Below are 21,638 nucleotides of genomic sequence, written 5' to 3'. Positions count from 1 at the left end.
ATAAAAACAAACAGAAAAATCATGAAGCAAACTCATCAAGAAAATAATGGCTGAAAATAAAATGAAAGATGACAGAATGAAAGCATAAAACAGCCAAAAGGTTGGTATTCCAGTATTAATTTATCATGGATACATCAAAGAATGTGGGTTCTAGTCTGAAAGGCCACTTTGCGCAAGAAAAAAGTAACAGAGAAAAAAAACAAAGTTTAGATCCATAACCAATCCACCCCTCCCAAGACCCCAGATATATGGGACCAACATTGGCTAATGGCATTTTTATAATTGCAGGAAAAAAAAAACAATGAAATACACAGATAAATTTGAAGAATACTCATATCGGTTTTATCAACCAATGAAGAAAAGTCATTTGCTTGCTACCCAAACAGAATATTCTCAACTTGCCAGATCATTCTTCTGTGATTAGGCATGAACATTTACACATCATTAAGGTTATCAATATGTACAAATTGGATTGCTACCCCTGAAATCAGGAATAAATTGAAAAAATGGTGTACCACAGACAAAAATTACTGCCTCTTTCTACCCATGGTTCGATGCAATTGCCATGACCACACGATCAAGAATATTACAAGGGCTACACCAACAGATACCCAGAAGATGACCAACCATAGAGGCATTGAGTTGGGAAATAAGCCTGGGAAAATCAGGATACCAAGTTGTGAATGTCAGTCAGCAAGCAGTGTACTAATGGCAACTCTGTCAATACATCTCTGACAGCGAGCATATCAGCCACCAAATGAGATGTAACAGAAAAGCTTTAAAAAGGTGGTGATGATGATGATACAAGAGTTCAAGAGCTCACCATGGCCAAACTTGATACATATAAGGAGTTCAACTATGCATATAGCTAGGGAAAGCCAGCAAAATGCTCCTACTTTTTTCACTGGTTTTCTGCAATCAATCGACACAGTAAATAAGAAATTGAGAAAAAGATGACTAAATATACAAATTTTCTTTTTCTGTGCATATGGGCATCTGCTCAGAGGGAGAGAGAGAGAGAGAACCTGTCTTGTAGGTATGAATTGTACTCGCGGATAGTTGGTATTGCAATTAGCCACCATAAGATCAACCTATACACAATGAGAGGATTTCTAGGAGGAATCCATAGACAGAATTTTAGGAAGAATGTATTGAGCTCCACTGTCAAGAAAACAATGCAAAGGCTAAGAACTTGGATGAAACGCCATGGACCAAGCAAAGGATGCCATTCATCCTTGTCCCATCGTGCTGGAGTGAATTGGCCTAATGTTCGTTTTACCTGGAGGGTACAGGACATAATAAGAAAACAGAGAAATAAAAACAAAAACTACCAGATATATGTGGATATAACATAGAGCCAACTCCATAGCTGGGACAAGGCTTAGATGAAGATGATGATTAATTGATGATTATGATGATGATGATGATGATGATGATGTGGATATAGCAGCATAAATCTATGTAAAAGCTGTAAGAATTCTGAAGCTCCAAGTCAATTTTACTATGCAGAAAATGCACGGAAAAATACTAGTTGAGATGGAAAGCCTCATTTTTACAACACTGGCAACAGCATGCATCTCAATGTAGAAAACAAATCTGATAAGTCCAAAGCAGATTAAAGATATTTACCACTCAAGTTTCTATCCTGACTGTGTAATTGAGTAACTGGACCAATAATCATCAACACCTTACAATATAGATATAAATATATATAATATAATATATTTCTCAACACATCTGTAAGGTCAGAAACAACAGAACTAGATATATGTTTGAAAAATTATCTCTAGGCTAAGAGGTGGTTTATTTGGAGTACAGCCATGCAAAAACATCGAAGGGTCTACAATACAAAGAGGGCTAAAAGATGCTTCTTATGGGAATAAAGAAATTGAGAAAACTCAATCAGGTAAAGTGTTAATTCTATTGTGCAAGATAATAGTGGTGTTTCAAGATTAGTTTTGATAGAAACAAAGGTGTTTCGATGGAGAATGAAGGGGAAGAGATGTGGAGGCACCAATAAATGTGAATGGTAAAGGATCAGAAGATGAGCAGAGATTTGAAGAAAATGAAAATTATGAGGATATAATAGCACTGGATAAAGCTTAATATTGACAAGAAAACAGACATAAACAGGGTAGTAGAAAAAGAAATTAAGGTTGGAAAAAAATGGCTGTTCTTTTTGGGAATTAGAGATGAAAGGAAGAAGAAAAAGCTCTTAATTTTCTTGATGGGTCAACATGGATACGGTCAAAGTTTTGATTGAGAGAATGGGGAGATGGATCGAAGCCATTTGAAATAAAGTATTGACAGTGGATAGTGATGGCGTGGGTTGAAATATATGACAAAGTTTGTGATTTAGGCCACTTGGGGGAGGAGGAAAGACATTTTGGTTAGACTAGCTTGGCTAGAAGAGTCTTAAGAGGATTTTATTTCCTTTTTCATGTGGACACATTGCAGGGTTACTTGTAGGTTTTGTGATGGGGGTTCTATTTTAGAAGGGGTGTGGCAAGGTTGCATTTGAGTTGGTGGTGTTTTTATCTTTGTTTTCCTTGTTCCCTTCCCCAGTGAACCATTATGCAGAGAACAATCCTTTATGTGAACTAAAGGGAAGATGGAAGAAAAGGTAGTTCAATGTTTTTCTAACTTTCTAATTTGCATGCTATACAGAGATTGGTAGATATGTTTTAACCAGCAATGACACAAGGAGAAATGATTCTAAAAGACACTGTATATGGTATGATCCAACGGTAACTTGAGATTCAGAACATAGATGGATGTGTGTCCCATTTGGAGCATTGGAAGCCCCTCATGGAATTCTAGCTCAACATAACTTCCACATCAGAAATATTGACTTCCTTCAGATGGATTTACCAGTGTAACCATAATAAAATCAATGTTGGAATTTCAAAATGATGTCACAAAATTCACTAAAGTTTTGGAATATTTTCAGAACATACTTTACCAATGATATCTGGTTGGCGACTTATACCAACCCACTCATATGTTCTTCCATCAAAGTACCGGACAGTACGCATTCCAGCCCAGATCCCTACATGGAAAACAACCAGAAAACTCATCATAAAAGAAATTGACAAAAATTTACAACACTTGCACAGCATCAAGATAGGTACAAATTTGCATTATAGGTTCCAGGAGTATACAAGTAAAATCTTAACATAATAGTGCATATCTCATACATTCAACTTCATAAGATACTAACATAAATTAGAAACTGCCAAGAAACTTCAGAGTTAGTTACAGACTACCTTCTACAGGATCCACTTCCCAAAAAAGATATTGCTGAGTCCATAAATGGAATCTACTGAAGTTTACACATTGACTCCTCATTTCATGGCTAAAACTAAACTCACTTTTGACATTTTTCTTATAAATAACTTAAATATTTTATTAATTATGAAAGAGAATATAGACATGCAATACAAGCACCCTGTGAAAAGGATTTATAAATTATCCACTCACATAAAACCAGTTACAATTAAGACCAATCAGTGATTTAAAAGGGGTGTGTAGGTGCACAGGCAAGGCACATGCCTGGTGTTCCTTGCACTTCACCCAGGCATGTACCCTTTTTTTATTGCGCCTTTAGTTCTTTATTGAACCTAGTGGCTCCAAAATTCCAAGAACCCCCTATTTACTAATGTTTTTCATTCATTAATCCTAATAAAATGTCTTCTTAGAAGGCAATTAAAATTATAAAACCCCTTTTTTTATTGTAGGGATTAAGAATTTAAGACCCTAGCATGGACTTGTTTGGGCTTGCCTCAAGGGACTTGGTACATAGGTAGCTCGTAGAATCAGGAATGCAAAATATTTTACATCACATTAGCTATTTGAAGTAATGCAATTGGGAAAAAGAAAAGAGATTTAAGGATTCTACATGCTTTAATATGTTTTATATGTTTGGTTTTATTTTAAAATATTCATTTGAATATGTTTTACATGTTATGTTTAATCGTTTATGTATTTTAATTTTAGATAATAGATTTTTCTAAACATTTGTTTTAAAATTCAGCCATCAAAAAAAAACATTTGTTTTAAAATTTTAAGTTTATATTTTTAATTAATTTTTCTTTGCATTTTTGCCTCTTGCTTCAAAAAGGCATGCATGCCTCACCTTGCGCCTTGTGCCTCGAGCGCAAATTGGGAAAATATTATAAAAGGAAAAGCTAAGAAAATTGGGAAAATATTATAAAGATTAGAAGGAAAATGGAATTTATTTATGAAACTTCAAGAAACCCTGCAAGAGGTAAAATTACACAATTAAAAAAACATTATGTAAACAAAATGTTCTGAAAATCAAATCATACAATAAATGCTAGAAAAGGTTGGATCAAATTGAATCACAAACCTTATTCTAAATTGTAAGATATATTTCTGTTTTTTAAAATTTGTCAAGAAATTAAAAATAAATATAAACTTTAAAAAATAAAGGAATGACAAAGTAGGCAACTAGGACCAAATCAAATTGATTCAAATCACATGAATCATATACATCATAAGATTCAAAGATTTTTTTAACAATACATAGAAGATTAAAAATCCCAAACAGGTATCAGTGGGAACAATTCATGAAAGATGAGTATGGCAAAAGCCCAATATAACTCGAATATCAAAACTCCTTCAATTTCATTCTTTTTCTTCTGAAAACTGCATATGTAAAGTGCTTCATTTCAAAAAAAATAATAAAAAATAAATGTACAAAAGACAATGCCAATACAAAGAGGTTCTGTATCACACAACGTGATTCTCTGCAAGCAAAAATTCTGTACACATACAGAAGCATAGGAATCCAGCAACATATTGGGAACAGCTCCCCATGAATTTAACATACATGTACAGGAGATATTCCCAACGTGTGGCTGGACGCTACGTGAGCAGAGATTTTGCTTGCAGGAGATCTGAGAGGAAAGGATTTACAACCATATAATATGCCCAAACAGCAAAACTCCCTCAATATCAGGTTCTTTAAAATAATATCTACTTTGAATTGTTGTGACATCATATTTATTACTACTATGATATTTTGGCTGTTAATTGTTGCTATGATTATGACGTCAGTATGTCACCATATGATTCTTATAACGAGTGCATTATTCTCCAATTAATTATTCAACAAAAAACTTGTAAAGGAGTTTTATATTCTGAAAACTCAATTAAATTTGTTTATTTTTCTTTTTCGAAATGGTAAAGTACTGTTGATTTTTTGAAACAGTAAACTCAATAATTTACTGTTTCAAAATTTTGATTGGTAACTTTGAAACTTTATCAATATGTGCTAAAGAATAGGAATAATGTACAAAATGAATGTGCCAAGCACCCCTGAAGCTTTAGGTAAGCCCAAGCTCTAACTCCATGATTTAATTTTACAATACTGCAATTAGTTAACCATGATTCCCCAAAGTAATGCCCCCCCCATGGCCCCACTACAGCCAGCGAGCTCCCCAACCTCAATTCTTGTGATACAGCCAATGGTTCTATAATCAAGAAAACTAATTTCTTTTTAATTTTATGAAAAAAAAAGCGTGGTTTGAGCATTTTTGGTGCACACAATTGTTTTCATTTGATTTTGGCATAACTATTGAAATTTCTCCAATATTACACCAAAATTTGGAATATTTACATATAATAAATTGAAAACTTTGCTAATATATCAGATTCTTTTGAAGTATCATGATATATTTAAAATGTTCATTCCAAGAGATTCTTGTTTTGCTGCTTGGGGAAATGGGAAATATTCAAGGAAAGTTCTATGTTCCAAGGAAATTGAAAACCAACTTTTTTATAAATAAGGAAATTGAAAACCATTGACTTGTTAGTTTGCATTTTCTGTTGTCTTAATTTTTGAGCCAATGAATGAAAAGCACAGCAAGATGTTCATTGTTTACTGATTTACTCATTGAGAATGCTCATTGGATCATTACATGTCAAAAAAAGAGTCCTAAAACATAAGCAGAGAAAGTATTAACCATGAGACAATACAACTCAACCCTCCTAACCTCGGTCTAAACCAAACTAACCACCAGAGGATATGTTGCAATCAGTTAAATGTTTGATGAAAATAGTGCAAACAATAGAAGTCTATGAATGTTATGACCTCCTTCAATGAGTTATCCAATTATGCAATACAACAAATGAAACGCACATATAACATTACCTAAACAAATGTCTTCGTTATAATATATTAACCCCAGACTATCAAATAATCATAATTAGGTGCCCATATCACATACAGTTATAGAAACAATGAACTAAGTACTTTGATAGACGTGCACATCCTGAAGCTGCCTAGTGCATATGAATGCACCTATGGAAGGATAACAAAAGACCAATGAACAGAATGATTACAATAAACACTTTAGCATCATTGCTAAAGTCATTTTAGTGATAAGAACAAGCTAATGTTGTGGGAGGAGAAATTGATGGAACAGCTTATACCATACATAGAGTCCTATGATAGGCCCCCAATTAATTTTACATATGCCAGGAAGGGGAAAGGTCAGCTTTCGGCCAAGGGGGGAAATAATTGAACATGGGGGAACTTATGGCTGGAGGGAATAAGGAGAGTTTTGTAGCATTTATAGCTTGTCAGTTGGGAATAAGAAGAGTAGCATTTATAGCTTGTCAGTTGGGAATAAGAAGAGTGTGGGGCATTTATAAGTTGGCCAGCTGGGCATTTATTATGGAAGGCAGTTATGCTGTAAGATGTGTATAAGAAGGGGCTTTGGGGGATGGAGAATGCAGACTTTTGATGAGTACAGAATTCTGAGAGTGCTTGGGAGAGCCGGTGGTCTCTCGAAGAACCGACCTACTGTAAGTGATCTTCTTTTCTTCTGAATGAACATCAGTTCCTTGTTGATGTACTAGTGGTTTGGATTCTGCTGTGAGCCTGTGAACTGCGTGTCAAATTTCTGGGTCATATCAGTGGTATCAGAGCCCGGGACGAGAAATACAGCCCGGAACATCGTTGTGCTCAGAAATCACTTCAGGTTTTATGGGTTCAAGATGATGTGGAGGAAATTGCTTCTGATGCATCTAATTGGGACTGCACTTCCAGGGACACTGAAATTGCTCCAGCTCCAGAATCAGCCGCACTTTGTGCTTCGTCTCTTGTTGGGTTGTGTGTGGCAAATTCCCTTAAGGTGTGTGGACGCGTTTTGTCACGTGAGGTGGTCATATTGGTAGACTCGAGTGCATCCCACAACTTTATCTCCGAAACTTTAGTGGAAGAATTGAAATTACCCCGCACCCCTACACACGAATTTGGAGTTCATATGGGAAATGGTGATGAGGTGAGAACTTCCGGAGTATGCCGTCAAGTTTGCCTCAACTTACCCAAATTGGATGTCATTGCTGATTTCTTTCCCTTAAAGTTGGGTTCTACGGATGTCATTCTTGGTTTTCCTTGGTTAGCATCCCTCGGGGACTCAGTGATGAATTGGGGCAACATGTCTATGAAGCTCAATTTGGGAGGTGTCCGGGTAAAGTTGCAGGGCGACCCTTCTCTCTGTTCCTCTTAGGTATCTTTGCATGCTATGATGAGTTCAAAGATGTTTTTGACATGCCTACAGGCTTACCCCCTACACGGGCTACAGAACATGCTATTGTCTTATAGGAGGGCACTTCTCTTATCTCTGTTCGTCCTTACAGATATCCTCAATTCCAGAAAGATGAAATTGAACGCCTTGTCTCTGAGATGTTGGTTGTGGGTATTATTCAGCCGAGTACAAGCCCCTACTCGAGCCCGGTCCTTTTAATCAAGAAGAAAGACGGAAGTTGGCGTTTTTGTGTGGATTACAGAGCCCTTAACCATGCTATGGTTCCGAATAAATTCCCCATTCCGGTTATCGAAGAACTTCTCGATGAGCTCCACGATGCTTCTATTTTCAGCAAAATTGATCTTAAATCGGGCTACCACCAGATTCGGGTCCGTAGTGAGGACATTCCCAAGACTGCATTTCGCACCCACGAGGGCCATTACAAATTCCTTGTCATGCCCTTCGGTCTCACCAATGCGCCCTCGAACTTCCAGTCATTAATGAATACGGTATTCCATGATTTCCTCCGTCGCTTTATGCTGGTATTTTTTGATGATACTCTGGTTTACAGTGCTTCCGAAGCTGCCCATTTGGATCATCTTCGACAGGTCTTCTCTGTATTGCGCGCCCACTGTCTCTTTGCCAACTCAAAGAAATGTATCTTTGCTCAGCCTAGCATTGAGTACCTGGGTCATATTATTAGCGCGGCTGGTGTTTCTGTCGATCCTTCTAAAATCCAGGCCATGGTTGACTAGCCTCAACCATCTTCACTTAAAGCTCTTCGCGGTTTTCTGGGACTTACAGGCTATTATCGTCGTTTTGTGCCTAACTACAATAAAATAGCATGGCCATTGACACAGTAGCTTAAAAAGGATGCTTTCTCATGGAATGCAGAAGCTGAGAATGCATTTCAGGAGTTGAAACGGGCTATGACGACCGTACCTGTGTTGGCCCTTCCAGATTTTTCCCAGCCCTTCTTGATCGAGACGAATGCATCTGGTGTAGGTCTTGGGGTGGTATTAATGCATAATCGGCCTATAGCTTTTTATAGCCACAAACTTAGCCCGTCTGCACAGTCAAAATCTGTCTACGAGCGGGAATTGATGGCCATTGTCTTTGCCATTAAAAAATGGTGCCCCTATCTTCTTAGAAGACGCTTTATTGTTCAGACCGACCAGCATAGTCTCATGTATCTATTGGAGCAGCAGACTGTCGAAGGTGAGCATCATAAGTGGCTTCTTAAGCTTATGAATTATGACTTTGAGATTCAGTACAAACCGGGTGCCGATAATACCGTGGCTAATGCCCTATCTAGAGTTCCCGCTGAAATGCACTTAAACTCTCTTACAGTCCCTATTTTCCTTGATTTTGATGACCTTAAGGAGCAAGTTGATGTTGATCCTTTCCTGGCCCCCATCAAGCATGCCATACAGCATGACCCGGCGTTCTATTCCACCTATTCTTTAGTTGGAGAACACCTACGTTATCATGGTAAATTGGTTCTGTCGGCTTCTTCCCCATTTATTCCCCTCTTACTGAAGGAGTTTCATTTGAGAGTTGTGGGAGGTCACGCGGGTATCCGCCAGACATATAGGTGAATAGCAACTGAATTTTACTGGCGAGGGATCAAGCATTTAGTCCAGGAGTTTGTGCAGGCCTGCGATGTGTGTCAACGCAATAAATATGAAGCCATGTCCCCCGTTGGCCTTTTACAACCTTTACCTGTACCTGAACAGATCTGGGAGGATATTGCTATGGACTTTATTGAGGCTCTTCCTAAGTCAAAGGGGTTTGACACAATTATGGTGGTGGTCGATCGTCTCTCCAAGTATGCCCATTTTATCCCTCTCAGTCATCCCTTCTCAGCTCTCACGGTTGCTCAGGCCTTCCTGCACAACATAGTCTGTTTACATGGCATTCCCTGCTCGATTGTATCTGATCATGATAAAGTCTTTATGAGCTTTTTCTAGCGCAAGCTTTTTACCCTGCAGGGCTCAAAATTGCGCCGTAGTTCAGCTTACCATCCTCAGATAGATGGACAGTTGGAGGTGGTTAATCGTTGTTTGGAGACTTATTTGAGGTGCTTTGCGGCTGATTCCCCCTCCCACTGGTCTTCTTGGATATCGTGGGCAGAATACAACTAATAATACCTCTTTTCACACTGCTGTTAGCATGACACCTTTCAAGGTGGTTTATGGGCACGATCCTCCTCCACTAATCCGCTATGAGCTTGGCTCTACAGCTAATGCTGATGTTGAAGCTGTTCTCCTTCAGCGAGATGCTATACTTAGGGAGTTGCGTGCTCATCTACACCGTGCACAACAAAAGATGAAAGACTCGGCTGATGTGAGCCGCCGTGATGTTAATTTTGAGGTTGGAGATTCAGTATATGTGCGAGTGCGACCTTATCTCCAGCAGTCTCTAGCTCGCCGAGCCAATGAAAAGCTTGCCCCTCGATTTTATGGACCATTTTCTATTGTGGAAAGAATTGGTGTTGTCGCTTATAAACTTCAACTTCCTCCAGAGGCAAGGATTCATCCTATTTTTCATGTCTCGCAACTCAAGAAGGCAATCGGATATCATGTCTCTTCTCCTATGATTCCTTCCACTCTGTCAGCTGATATGGAAATGCTGGTGGAACCTGCGGCCATTCGAGGGGTGCGTCCATCCACTATGCCTGGAGTTACTGGTTCGGAAGTGCTTATCCATTGGCAGGACCCGCCTGATTTTGAAGATTCATGGGAGCCTTTTGACTTACTTCGCGACCAATTTCCTCATTTCAACCTTGAGGACAAGGTTAGACTTTGGGCGGCGGGTAATGATAGGCCCCCAATTAATTTTGCGTATGCCAGGAAGGGGAAAGGTCAGCTTTCGACCAAGGGGGGAAATAATTGAACATGGGGGAACTTATGGCTGGAGGGAATAAGGAGAGTTTTGTAGCATTTATAGCTTGTCAGTTGGGAATAAGAAGAGTAGCATTTATAGCTTGTCAGTTGGGAATAAGAAGAGTGTGGGGCATTTATAAGTTGGCCAGCTGGGCATTTATGATGGAAGGCAGTTATGCTGTAAAATGTTTATAAGAATGGGCTTTGGGGGATGGAGGAGGTAGACTTTTGATGAGTACAGAATTCTGAGAGTGCTTGGGAAAGCCGGCGGTCTCTCGAAGAACCGACCTACTGTAAGTGATCTTCTTTTCTTCTGAATGAACATCAGTTCCCTGTTGATGTACTAGTGGTTTGGATTCTGCTGTGAGAATGTAAACTGCGTGTCAAATTTCTGGGTCATATCATCCTATTGTTTATCAGTAACTAAAAGGACTTTCTATCCTTTTCAGGACAGTTACTCTTTGTACTTTATTTTTTATTATAATATATCTCTGCACTAATCAAATGTCAGAGGTTTGGTCTTTATCCGGTCCATCCCTTCCAAGACCCTGGATAACCAGGGCTAAGACTAAACTTGTGGAATTGCTTGATATGCACATACAAGGTGTGCTTGAGTGTGCACATACACATAGATGTAGGAAAAAGTTCAGAGAAAAAATATTAGTCAGCCTTTCAACTGTTTTTATTTTTTGATGAATAATCAGCCTTTCAACTGTAAATTCTCTGTTGCTATCACCAAGGTTCAAAGTATCAATTATCAAGAGTTTATCTTGTGCAAACCTCCTTTTTTTTTATTTTCTTGTTTGGTTATTTGACAGGGGGTCTGTCGCATCACTGATTACAGTTTCAAATTGTTGAAATCATGTAAATATGCTAATCTAGCATATCTGTCACCCTGAAAACCGTTACATATTAGTCAATACGCTCTGATTTGTTTTGATATTTTGAACCTTGGCTATCACTTGAACCCCCTCCCTCCGCCCTGCCCTCCCCCCACTCAAAAAAATAAAAAAAAAGAAAAGATAAGTTGACAAAATAGGAGAGATTATGACATGGAGTTCTCTATAGTTTCTTTTTTTATACTAAAATGAAAAATTATTAACAGAAAGTAATGTATACAAGATGTACACAAATCCAAAGATCCAAAGTGCAGAAATAAGCAATAGCACAAAACGAGGACCCTGCTTTCCCAAAACATAGACAAATAGTACATATAAAAGGTCCCAGAAAAAGCACCCAAATGACAAGACTCAAGGCTCCAACTCACCAAAACATACCCAGCGGCCTACCTTTCACTATAAACCCAAACACCAAAACCACCCCCATAGTGCGAAAAGCAACAGCTTAAAAAAGAGTCAGTGCCCCTTACCTTCTTACTCATTAATCTTTGACTCCCCTTATGCCCCTTCTCCAAGCTAATCTCACTTTTCTTTTGACCTCTCCCACTTAGACCATTTGCCCCATCTTTTCTTTTTTGTTTTCATGGGTGGAGGTGTGGAGCTGCTTTCAATTCTTTGATATCTTTCAACCTCTCAAATCATCACTTCTCACTGTAATTGGTCATAAATGCACATGATAAGACCATCTCAGTTGATCTCTCATGCTGTGACCTATTGGGATTGCCATAAGTTCTAACTTCTCAGAAATACAATGAATTTTCCTACTAAATCTTTCTATTCATCTCAACAACGTTTATTCTATACCTATTAAAAAAAGACAACCTACCAGATTATCTGATGCATGAACAGAACCACCTTTATTTGAAGACCTAGCAAGTTAAGTGAGTTCCTTTTTTATTGGCTAAAGGCAGTCTTTTTCCCACATACTGAAAAAGAACCACATAACTGACTATTTTATAGAAGTAACGAAAACGGTATGCAGTTTTTCACTGTTGACCTAATTATGGGTTTTGACCATCCAAACCCCTCTCAAAGAAAGCAGTCAGATTAACACTGCATGACACTAATAATGACATGGTATGATTGAAAATGGCAGAAACCAGGAGAACAGTTTCAAGAGCCTCACCAAACCAATTGCAGATTAAAATATCCAAAATAATGCTGTCCCACCAGCACTCATTGAAGTTTGGTAACATGTGGCGGAATGTAAGCTGAAAATATTAAATACAAGAACAAAAACCTTGTTACTCAGCTTTCCAATGCATAAACATGCATAAGATCACAAACATATTTGCACTTCCTTCCAATCTACTATGTGCATGCAAGCAAAAATACAATAAGCACAGGAACATGCATGCTTGCTTACATGCATGCTTGCTTACATGCATGCATGCATACACACAAATGCATACATGTGCAGGCAAAGAAAAACACTTTAGCACTGGGAAAAAAAGATGACCTTATGAATAATGAAGACTAAATAATCTGTTCAAAGAACAAACCTCCATCAACTCAAACCCAATGGACAAAACCCACAAAAGAGGCTGATTACGAATCATTATAGCTTTGCCCCACCATCCAAAGATATGAGCTAGAACAAATTCATCAAACAATGTCTCCTAGAAAGAACTAAAAGCCAAATCAGTAGACTATGGCATCCCAATGCACTAGTGATGCATGTCACAAAAATCAAAATTGAAGGAAATTAAAGTGGACGGACTGTGAATGAAGCCATCATACATAAACATTCTTAAACCTGCTCTTGGGGTTCTCTGGGATGTAAATACGACAATCTGCTCCATATGATCTTTCAGGAAGTTCTACAGAGTGGTAAAGATAAATAAAAAAAAAAATTGCATTAGTGTTGATACTGTGACCAATGAGTTGTTTCAAGAAATTTATGCAGAATTAAGAGAATAAAAGTACACAGAACTCAAAATGCTATACCAACACCAAGGTCAGGATGTAGAAATTTCATGAATTGCCGAGCATCATCACGCTTCTGAAAGAAGTTGTCCACCCAATCAATAAAACCAAGACGAATACAAAGACCACAAGAAAAAATAACCACAACAACAAAAAAAAATATTGCTCCTGAATATAATGGCATCAGTGGAAGTAAAATGTTAAAAGGACAATAATGAATGAATGCAAGGATCCTAAATGCAAGGACTAAGAAGTAAGCACTCTTACAGATATCACCACTGTAAGAGTTGCACATTGGATAATTACAAGGGAGGAATTAAGAGTGTCCTAATGGATTCCATCTTGAGAGGATGGGATAAAATTGCTGGTTTTGCTCCTAGAAGAGTACAGAATCTACGGATGAGGGTCTCTTGGGTGTCACCTGAATCAGGCTGCATGAAGTTAAATTTTGAGGGATGTTATCCGGGTAACCTAGACCCCATTTGGAGATATCATTTTCAGCTACTCAAAACCAAGAGACAGAAATTTTCTCAACAGTTGACCACTTCTTTCCCTTTTGCAAGGGATAAAAAGTTGCCTGCTCATAAGGAGACTGCCAAGTAGTCACAGGCAGGCTTCCACACGAGATGGAAGCCTTGATCAGCTTCTCAATAAGATGGAGACCTTGATCAGCAAAATAACATTGCTGATGCTCTTGGAAGGGCTTGGGTAACAAGGAAAATTTTGGTCATGGGGAAACAAGGCCCAGAAGAAATTTTGTAAAAAGGAGATGATTTATGTTTTTCCTTGTGAGTCAGCAATAGGACTGTTGTACTTGTTCCTTCACCCAACCTTGGAATGAAGACTTTTTTCACATCCTAATAAAATTCCACTGTTAGTAGATGATCAAGAAAATGTCCTGCAGTTTCAGTAGTAGTTTTATCCAATTCCAAACCATGGGTTAGCCTTATGTCCACTCATAAATAGAATATCATCCCAATAGTTTTAGTCAAATCTTTCAGTTGCAGCACAGGACGTCTATCAATTCAACCATAAGCTCAGTTGAACCCAATCTGACAACACCGTTCTGATTAACAATGGCTAAAATCCAGGTGGTATTTTACCAATCCTACTGGACAATATCAGGTTACCTTGTGAATGTGACTATCTAATTGTGCATAAGCATGCTTAATACAAATTTTACACAACAAAGTGAAAGAAAACTAACCTGAAAGAGCAAAAAAGTAAGAGAAACAAGGTACACAACTGCCATTCCATGAACAAGGCGCCAAATTGCTGGATGTGGCCTAATGAGTACCCTGTGGGGGAAAACAATAAAAAAAGCAGAGAACATTTAACTATCAGTACTTATCCAAGCCACAAAGTTGCAAGAAACATCAACAAGGTATCATCCACATAAAGCCCAAGCCCCTAAGCATGTCCATATATGTAGATGCCACAATAATTTCCTTTTTGAGTAAAACATTTTTAGTAGCCTACTTTCCCGGTCTGGGGAAAAACAACATATATCTTTCATTGCAAACTGATACATATTTTAAGTGAAAATGTTCAACAACCAACAAGTTTTGGAAATTGGGTCCTAGCTGTATCATTGTCATCCCTCACCCCCCCCTCCCCCACCAAAAAAAAAACACCCATGTTTCCAATTTTTCAGTGTACTAGCCATATTGAATTTTTCTTTTTTTAACACACCTAACAAAACAAAAATTTGAAACCAACTAGGGAAAATTCCCAAGATATATTTCTGGATATTGGTTGTCTTATATATCATATAGTTAAGCAGTTCCATGTAATTGCATTTCAGAACTTACGTTGAAGGTGCTTGAAGTAAGCAATAAGCAAGAAAGACTGCAATCATTGCCCATACGCCCCTGTGAAAAAGTAATGGGTAAGGGTGAGCATTTTAGTCTTTCAATTTTATAAAGAAACCAAGAAGAAATCCTGCAATGGAACCATAGTACTAAATCAAAGAATGGAGCAAATAACAATATACCTCTTCACAGATGTAACAAGATCACCAGATGAACTATTTTCTGGATCAAGAGCTCCACTTGCCCAACTGATAAGCATATGTAGAGAGGTAAGCGTCCATTAACTCAAATAGTACTTCAAGACAAGCTACAACACTACGAATATCATGCTTGCAATTGGCATTTAGGTTCGCATATCAGTGAAAAAGCCATTCATAAAGTCCTTTTAACCAGTCAGGAATCATTAGGAGCCATAGTTGTAAAATGTTCTATTTAGTAATCCTTCATTACTGGATAAGAAATAATTGGGGGAAAAAAATCTGACTTGACTTTAAAGAAGAAATATCTAAAAACACTACAAAGTCAGCAGAATGCAAGCATCCTAAAGAAACAAACAAAATATGTGAAAAAAAAAATAGACTAGAAACAACCAATAAAAAATAGAAAAGTTGCCATGTTTCAGTCAGAAAAGAAGGTATATTAAGGGTTGTTCCACATCTAGTTCAGATTCAAATCCTGTTAATGAACAGTTCCAACTTGACCTGAATTTTCCTAAAGCAAATTTGATGGCTCCTAAATCTCAGCATCAATTTCCAAGAAACTTGTAATGAAAAATCAAAATGTCAAGCATATTAATGCAGTCACTGAAGCATGGCAATAGCATGTTTAGCAACCACAGAGATATGATTATCTGTGGTAGAGGTCATGTGAAAGTTAAAACATGAAAATTCATATCATATTATGGTTGATGCCTAGGCATTGTATTTTGAAGCATCATTGTTAAAGTCCTATGAGATACTTATTGAAAATCAATGATTCCAACAGGTTTTGTATACTTTAACAAATAGAATAATACTAACCAAAAGAAGGATAGATACATGTCCGGCCAGAATGCTAATTTGCAAAAAAGATTAAGAGCAGACATTTTCTAAGTTAACGAAACAATTTACAGTAATGAAGATTAAAAGGCATGCCCAAGAGCATCTGAGAATTCTTTTTGAGCTATAATCAACTTCCATATGTAGGAAAAGAGGTAAGATAAGGACATAACTGTTTATACTACTAAAGGGAAAAACAATAATTTGGCAAAACAAGTTCAAGATGAGAATTTCTTCTTGAGTATAAAACTCACATAAGAAGGCATGCACCAACAAGTAACAAAGAAATAGTACGAGGCTTGTATGCCCATGCAGTCCAAGGGTCAAGATCATTGGCATCATTTGTCAAAGTCATGTCATTATTTCCTTGAATGGTAGGTTCCTTTCTTCCTGTTTTCCTATGACCATTAGGCTCCATAAGAAGTATCAAAAAGGTACAATTTGCTCCCTGCAAAACAATGGGACATAATTTGATATGTGAGATAGATAGTTGTCAGCAATGACTTGTGAACAGAAATAGATCCATATTTGACATTTTCATACATAAACATGAATCTTGAATGGTGCCAAAATAGAAAAAGATATGGCTGATATCCAAATAATACATAAAGTTAATAGAATATATAAACCAATAGGTTTATAAGACCCTTCACATTTGCCCAACCTATCACATTTAATGGAACATCCAGACGATAACAGATCATTATTTCCAAAATTTGAAGAACCATTGCATTGGTTTCAAGCAAAATTTACAGAGGATTGAGTGTAATCATGTTAGAACAACAGATCCAAACAAAAGGATAAAATGGAATATGGGCATGCACAGGAAATAGTGAATATATATTTTTAATCTATTATCATATATAACACAGGAAGGATTTTGGTTCTTTGTGGTGGCTTTCTCCTGCTTTTGCATTTCTGTTCCATCTCTTTTCTTTTCTTGTATCTTTATCTTTTTTATAATGGTTCATATATCCTTATCTTCTCTCTGATAGATAATGAATTATAGTTACCTATCAAGAAAAAAGAAGAAAGAAAAGAAAAAGGAATCACATCCAGAATACAAAAGTTTCTATCATTCAACCACTATTTGCAAAGAAATGCCCAAATACATCAAGAATAGGAGGTAAACATTTTGTCAAGTCCCAGACCAACTGACTACATTGGGAATCATCCTAAATAACCAATCCCGTGTAAATCAGATAAACCAATAGACTCTAACAACAATACCAAATCTCTCTTCAAGATTCAAGAGCTCTTCTTTTATGAACAACAAGAAGTGCTGCACAAGAGCTCTTTGAAAAGCAAGAAAGTCATGTAAATCCATGCAAATCCACCATATAATGCTCAGTGCCACACCAGATGTAAGTATGAAATTTAAATTCACTCAACCCCCCCCCCCGAAACAAGATGGAGAAGGCCAATCCTAAGTGGATCAAATAAGGGGAACAAGGATGACGATGATAATGACAATAGTTGTTTGACAAAGATGGTAAATCCCAGATATTTAAAATGGGAAAAGGGCAGTATTCTCCAACTCTAGGCTATCCTTATGTCAAGAGTCAGATATTTAAAATGAAGACAATTATCCATGTGCAACTCAAAGAAATCCCACCTGGTAATGTATAATACAAATTGCAACACCAATCTAGACAAGGAAGAGCTCATCCTTTGAACATGAGCACCATAATCATGGCTCACAAAATGGACATGACAAAAGTTTTATGCCAACTACCACCCTGGCATAACCATCTTTTGTCCAAGCCAAGGCATTAGGAATCCAAAAGAAAGATGAATAAGCAACTAAACTAACAAACTTAATTGTTCATAGTTGTAAAATATGCAACAGCTATCACTCCCCTTTCAATTATAAAATCACAATTGAATTAATACAAAAGAATTTGAACTGACCAACAATGACAATTGTCATAAGAGGATTATTATATTCAACCACCAATCTCAGACACCTATTAAGTTACATTGCCTTGAAACAACATCTTTTTTTGAGTTGTTAATATGTACTTGTACCAAACCAGGAGCAAAACTGATCTGGCTTTATCATCTCATTAACATCCCCTACACAACTAAATGACAAATACCATCTTTATAGAACGCAAGCTTATTTACAATTCAAAAAATTGTGTAACTAAGCATAGAAACTTGCAAAAACAGCATCTTGCTCACAGTGCATAGGTAGCTATGCATGAGAATATTCATGAATTGTATTCAATTCCTATATGGAACCGCTAATGTTGTCACATGTATGCAAAAATGAAAAAGAAACAATACTAATAATATGCTGTTACAGAAAAGGCAAGTAAAATTCTTTTAGTTTACTCTAGGTCAATTGAAGATTGAGGTTCTTTAAGAGCATATATGCTCTCTCATTGTTGAAGGGCCTTTGCCTAATTTTTTTGACTTGGGTTTGATCAGAGTATCATGGAGGAGACTCGCACCTATTGGTGTGGTTACTCTCAATATTTGAGGGCCATGGCCATTTAGGCACCTAATAAGGAAAGCAAGATCACTGGACTATGGGTTGAAAGCTCCTTCAGATGGATTCACAAGTACTCAAAGCTACTCAGCAGATGGCCTAATAAGAGAAGGAGCGGGAAGGGCTCAGCTGTATTGGGGAGCAAGCGGCCTGGACTAGTATTTTATTTGTTTGTGCTTCTTGACTGCCTTAATGGTATTCTCGGAGTCTTTCACCTAGTCCCCTCCATCCAAAGCTTGAAGATGGCCGGGTGGCTTCTTGGTTGATCAAAAGAAGGAAACAAAGAGAACCTGTATATTACTTCTGGGCAAATTCAAAACCCACAAAACTAATTATTGCATGAATTGCAAATAATAAGATAATCCCATAACACTGAAACTTGTGCAAAGCATAACAGAAAAGCATCCACACTCAAATTACACGGAAATTAAGTAATGAGAACACGGTTTACAATCTTAAAGAAAACCAAATTAACTAACATGTGGTTATTCAAACATGAATTCAATTCATAATAAACTAAAAATATAAAAAACAAAAACCAAAGCTCCCTAGCCAATCAAAACAAATCCGTTTCAAGCTCAATAAAATTCAATGCATGTCATCCAGAACATACCCAGAAATCAAATTGTTATAGAACCCGACCCCAAGACGTTCCTAAATTATCCAGTAAGTGGACAAGGATCAAAAAAGGAGTACTCGCGCCTCCATGAATTTGAAAACAAGTTAACAGCAACTACTACTACGAAAACATATACAAAATAAATAACAGATGATGCAAATAAACTTAAAAGATAATAAAAATTACGTACAGTGAACAGCAGAGGATACTAAAAAAAAAAGCAAACAAGAAGAAGAAGAAATGGCAAGAACCAGCGAGAGAGAGAGATAATTATTTAAACAGAGAAACGATAAGAAGCAAAAAAAGATGGATAGCTTGAAAAAGGTAGGTTTTTTCTTCGTTTTCTTCATTTTTTCTTGCTTGCGGTGGTGAGACTTACGTAGGAGACGCCGACAAGGTAGCCCTAGCCGTATGATGAGAAGACGAGAAGATCACGACCGTTGACAATAAGGATTTTCTGCGGAGTGAGATTAGTAAATGATAAGAATGACTTATCGAAATCTGAGAGGGTTGGGTTGAGTAGAGCTGATTTTCTCTCTCTCTCCCAGCGCGCGCCAGATAGAGAGAGAGAGTGTGAGAGAGAGAGAAGAAGAAGGTCTCTGCAACAGCGGCTAAAAGGCAAGAGAAAAGTTTTAGAGAGTGAGAGAGCGTACGACGGTCAAAGAGAGGTTTGAAGATGTTTAGATACGCCTGAAAAATTTTCTTTCTCCTCTTATATGCCCAAATTACCCTCCTGAATCATGTCTAATTTCACCAGCAGGTCAGTTTCACTTTCGATAAGGTTTTCTATCCTTTTCAAATGACCAGATTGCCCTTTCATGAAGTTTGGCTTGGACCAGTCACACTGCTCACTAGTGTGGTAATTCCATTGACTAGAGTGCCCCTCACAGGTAATGTCACTTGGATTCTAATCTGACGTTGGAAAAGAGAGTCATCAATGCGAATGTCCTTATCGTAAAAGTAACTGCCACTGTAACTGTCATTATAACGGTTGTACATGGGTCACCGATTCATTCGGTTACCCGCATATGAGTAAGAGAAGAAAAAATCACATATGATGACTGATTGAGCTGGTTAAATAAGTGGATTGAATTTTCTAATCATACCTAACATTGATCAAGAGATCATCATTGGAGATTTTTTAATTAGAAAAATAGAGGTGAAGAGGTACAGAGTATTCATTCCTCAAAGCTGTCTTGATTGAGCAAGCACTATGTAATCATTCATTCTTCCTCAAAGCTGTCTTAACTACTAATTATGTATGGCAGCAAATGAGTAAAACTATAATTTTTTTTTGTTTCCTTCCTTTCTTCTTTCTTTTCTTCCTCCTTTCTAAAGTTATAATTAAAAAGAATAGCCGGCATCTTCAAATAATTGTGAATCATTAGGGTTTAATTACTTCAAATTAAATTGACAAAAACTGACGTGGGTTCTTCACCTAACTTGGAGACCACATCTCCACCCCACAATACATCCCCGTCGTGTATTAAGAGCATCTTCCGATGATGGTAGTCCAAAACCGATGATATCATCATCGAGAGATGCTCTCAATACACGACGGAGATGTATTGTGGGGCAGAGATGTGATTTCCCTAACTTGTTGCTGATTAAGGTGGTGTTTAACCATGAATTTGTGGCCAGAATATGCATTTCCAGCCGGCCCTTTTCACTCTTAAATCTTGATTTAAAGTTATGTAAGGCTCTTCTTCTTCTTGTCCAATGGGATACAATGGTGTATGCATCAAAGATGCAGGTTGTCCAAGCTGAAACAATCACATATTCCAATAGATACAGGCTGGGCAATTCAAAAATGGGTAGTTAGGAAGAACATTCGGTTGTCATATGGGCCATAGAAGGGGTTGCTTGTACGTTGGGTCTAGGTGGAAAGGGGCAATAAACCGACCACACAATAAATCTTTTGGAAACATGACAACTCACATTTGCATGTACAAACAGCAAAGGACAGTGATTTCATGAACAAAAACAAGTGCATTTGCCAATTGCCATAGCCCAAACTAGGGCACTTGAGCATGGGACCAGTTGCTTCATACACCTTTCTTTTATGTCTCTTCTTCACTTAAGAATATTTACAATAGTCCCCTCCTAAGTAATCTTTTATGACAACAACTCAAAGCATCAAGTAATATTCATGTTTTAGGAATCAACTTTTGTTTTTGTTTTTGTTTTGATAGATGATGAATCAACTGGGTTCTATGTTTTAAGCAACATAGACCAAGGTTTTTTTTTTTTTTTTGCAAAATCCATAAAAGTTCATGAAGATATATTTATTTATTTTTCTCTAATGAGTCATTTGAGTCAATCTCTCTCCTAATCTGCTTCTAGTCCCTAAATTCCATCAAAGTTTTTCTCCTTAGCCCCAAAACCATCTTTTTCTTGCTGAAATTTTCATC

At 37.4% G+C, this 21,638-nt stretch overlaps 1 protein-coding gene across 4 annotated transcripts; it reads right to left on the bottom strand.

The window, feature by feature from the left end:
• Positions 1 to 340: 340 nt before the first annotated feature.
• Positions 341 to 19,913, bottom strand: PSS1 (phosphatidyl serine synthase family protein). 4 transcript variants are annotated; one of them, XM_088985449.1, is made up of 13 exons: positions 19,607 to 19,913; positions 16,369 to 16,562; positions 15,260 to 15,325; positions 15,078 to 15,137; positions 14,474 to 14,564; positions 13,288 to 13,342; positions 13,081 to 13,160; positions 12,843 to 12,959; positions 12,467 to 12,551; positions 2,958 to 3,049; positions 1,026 to 1,279; positions 824 to 912; positions 341 to 655 (listed from the first exon to the last, which is right to left on the bottom strand). In XM_088985449.1, exons 2-13 carry the CDS (start codon positions 16,530 to 16,532, stop codon positions 528 to 530), a joined length of 1,281 nt encoding a protein of 426 aa, XP_088841575.1. In that variant the 5' UTR covers positions 16,533 to 16,562; positions 19,607 to 19,913; the 3' UTR covers positions 341 to 527. The 4 variants fall into 4 exon arrangements, with proteins under 4 accessions (XP_088841575.1, XP_088841576.1, XP_088841577.1 ...); XM_088985450.1 differs by lacking the exon at positions 19,607 to 19,913 and adding an exon at positions 19,418 to 19,575; XM_088985451.1 differs by lacking the exon at positions 12,843 to 12,959.
• Between the last annotated feature and the right edge of the window lie 1,725 nt (positions 19,914 to 21,638).

This window comes from Nelumbo lutea, chromosome 4, assembly GCF_056320005.1.
Source record: "Nelumbo lutea isolate HS-2025 chromosome 4, American lotus-T2T, whole genome shotgun sequence".
Classification (NCBI taxonomy): domain Eukaryota; kingdom Viridiplantae; phylum Streptophyta; class Magnoliopsida; order Proteales; family Nelumbonaceae; genus Nelumbo; species Nelumbo lutea.
This window is presented reverse-complemented; position numbering and strand designations above follow the sequence as displayed.

Coding starts and splice junctions, on each gene's coding strand:
- PSS1 (XM_088985449.1), bottom strand. CDS start 16,532: ATGGAGCCTAATGGTCATAGGAAAACAGGAAGAAAGGAACCTACCATT. Junction 15,138..15,259: donor CTTGTTACATCTGTGAAGAG/GTATATTGTTAT, acceptor ACTTTTTCACAG/GGGCGTATGGGCAATGATTG. Junction 13,343..14,473: donor TTACTTTTTTGCTCTTTCAG/GTTAGTTTTCTT, acceptor AACTTCTTTCAG/AAGCGTGATGATGCTCGGCA.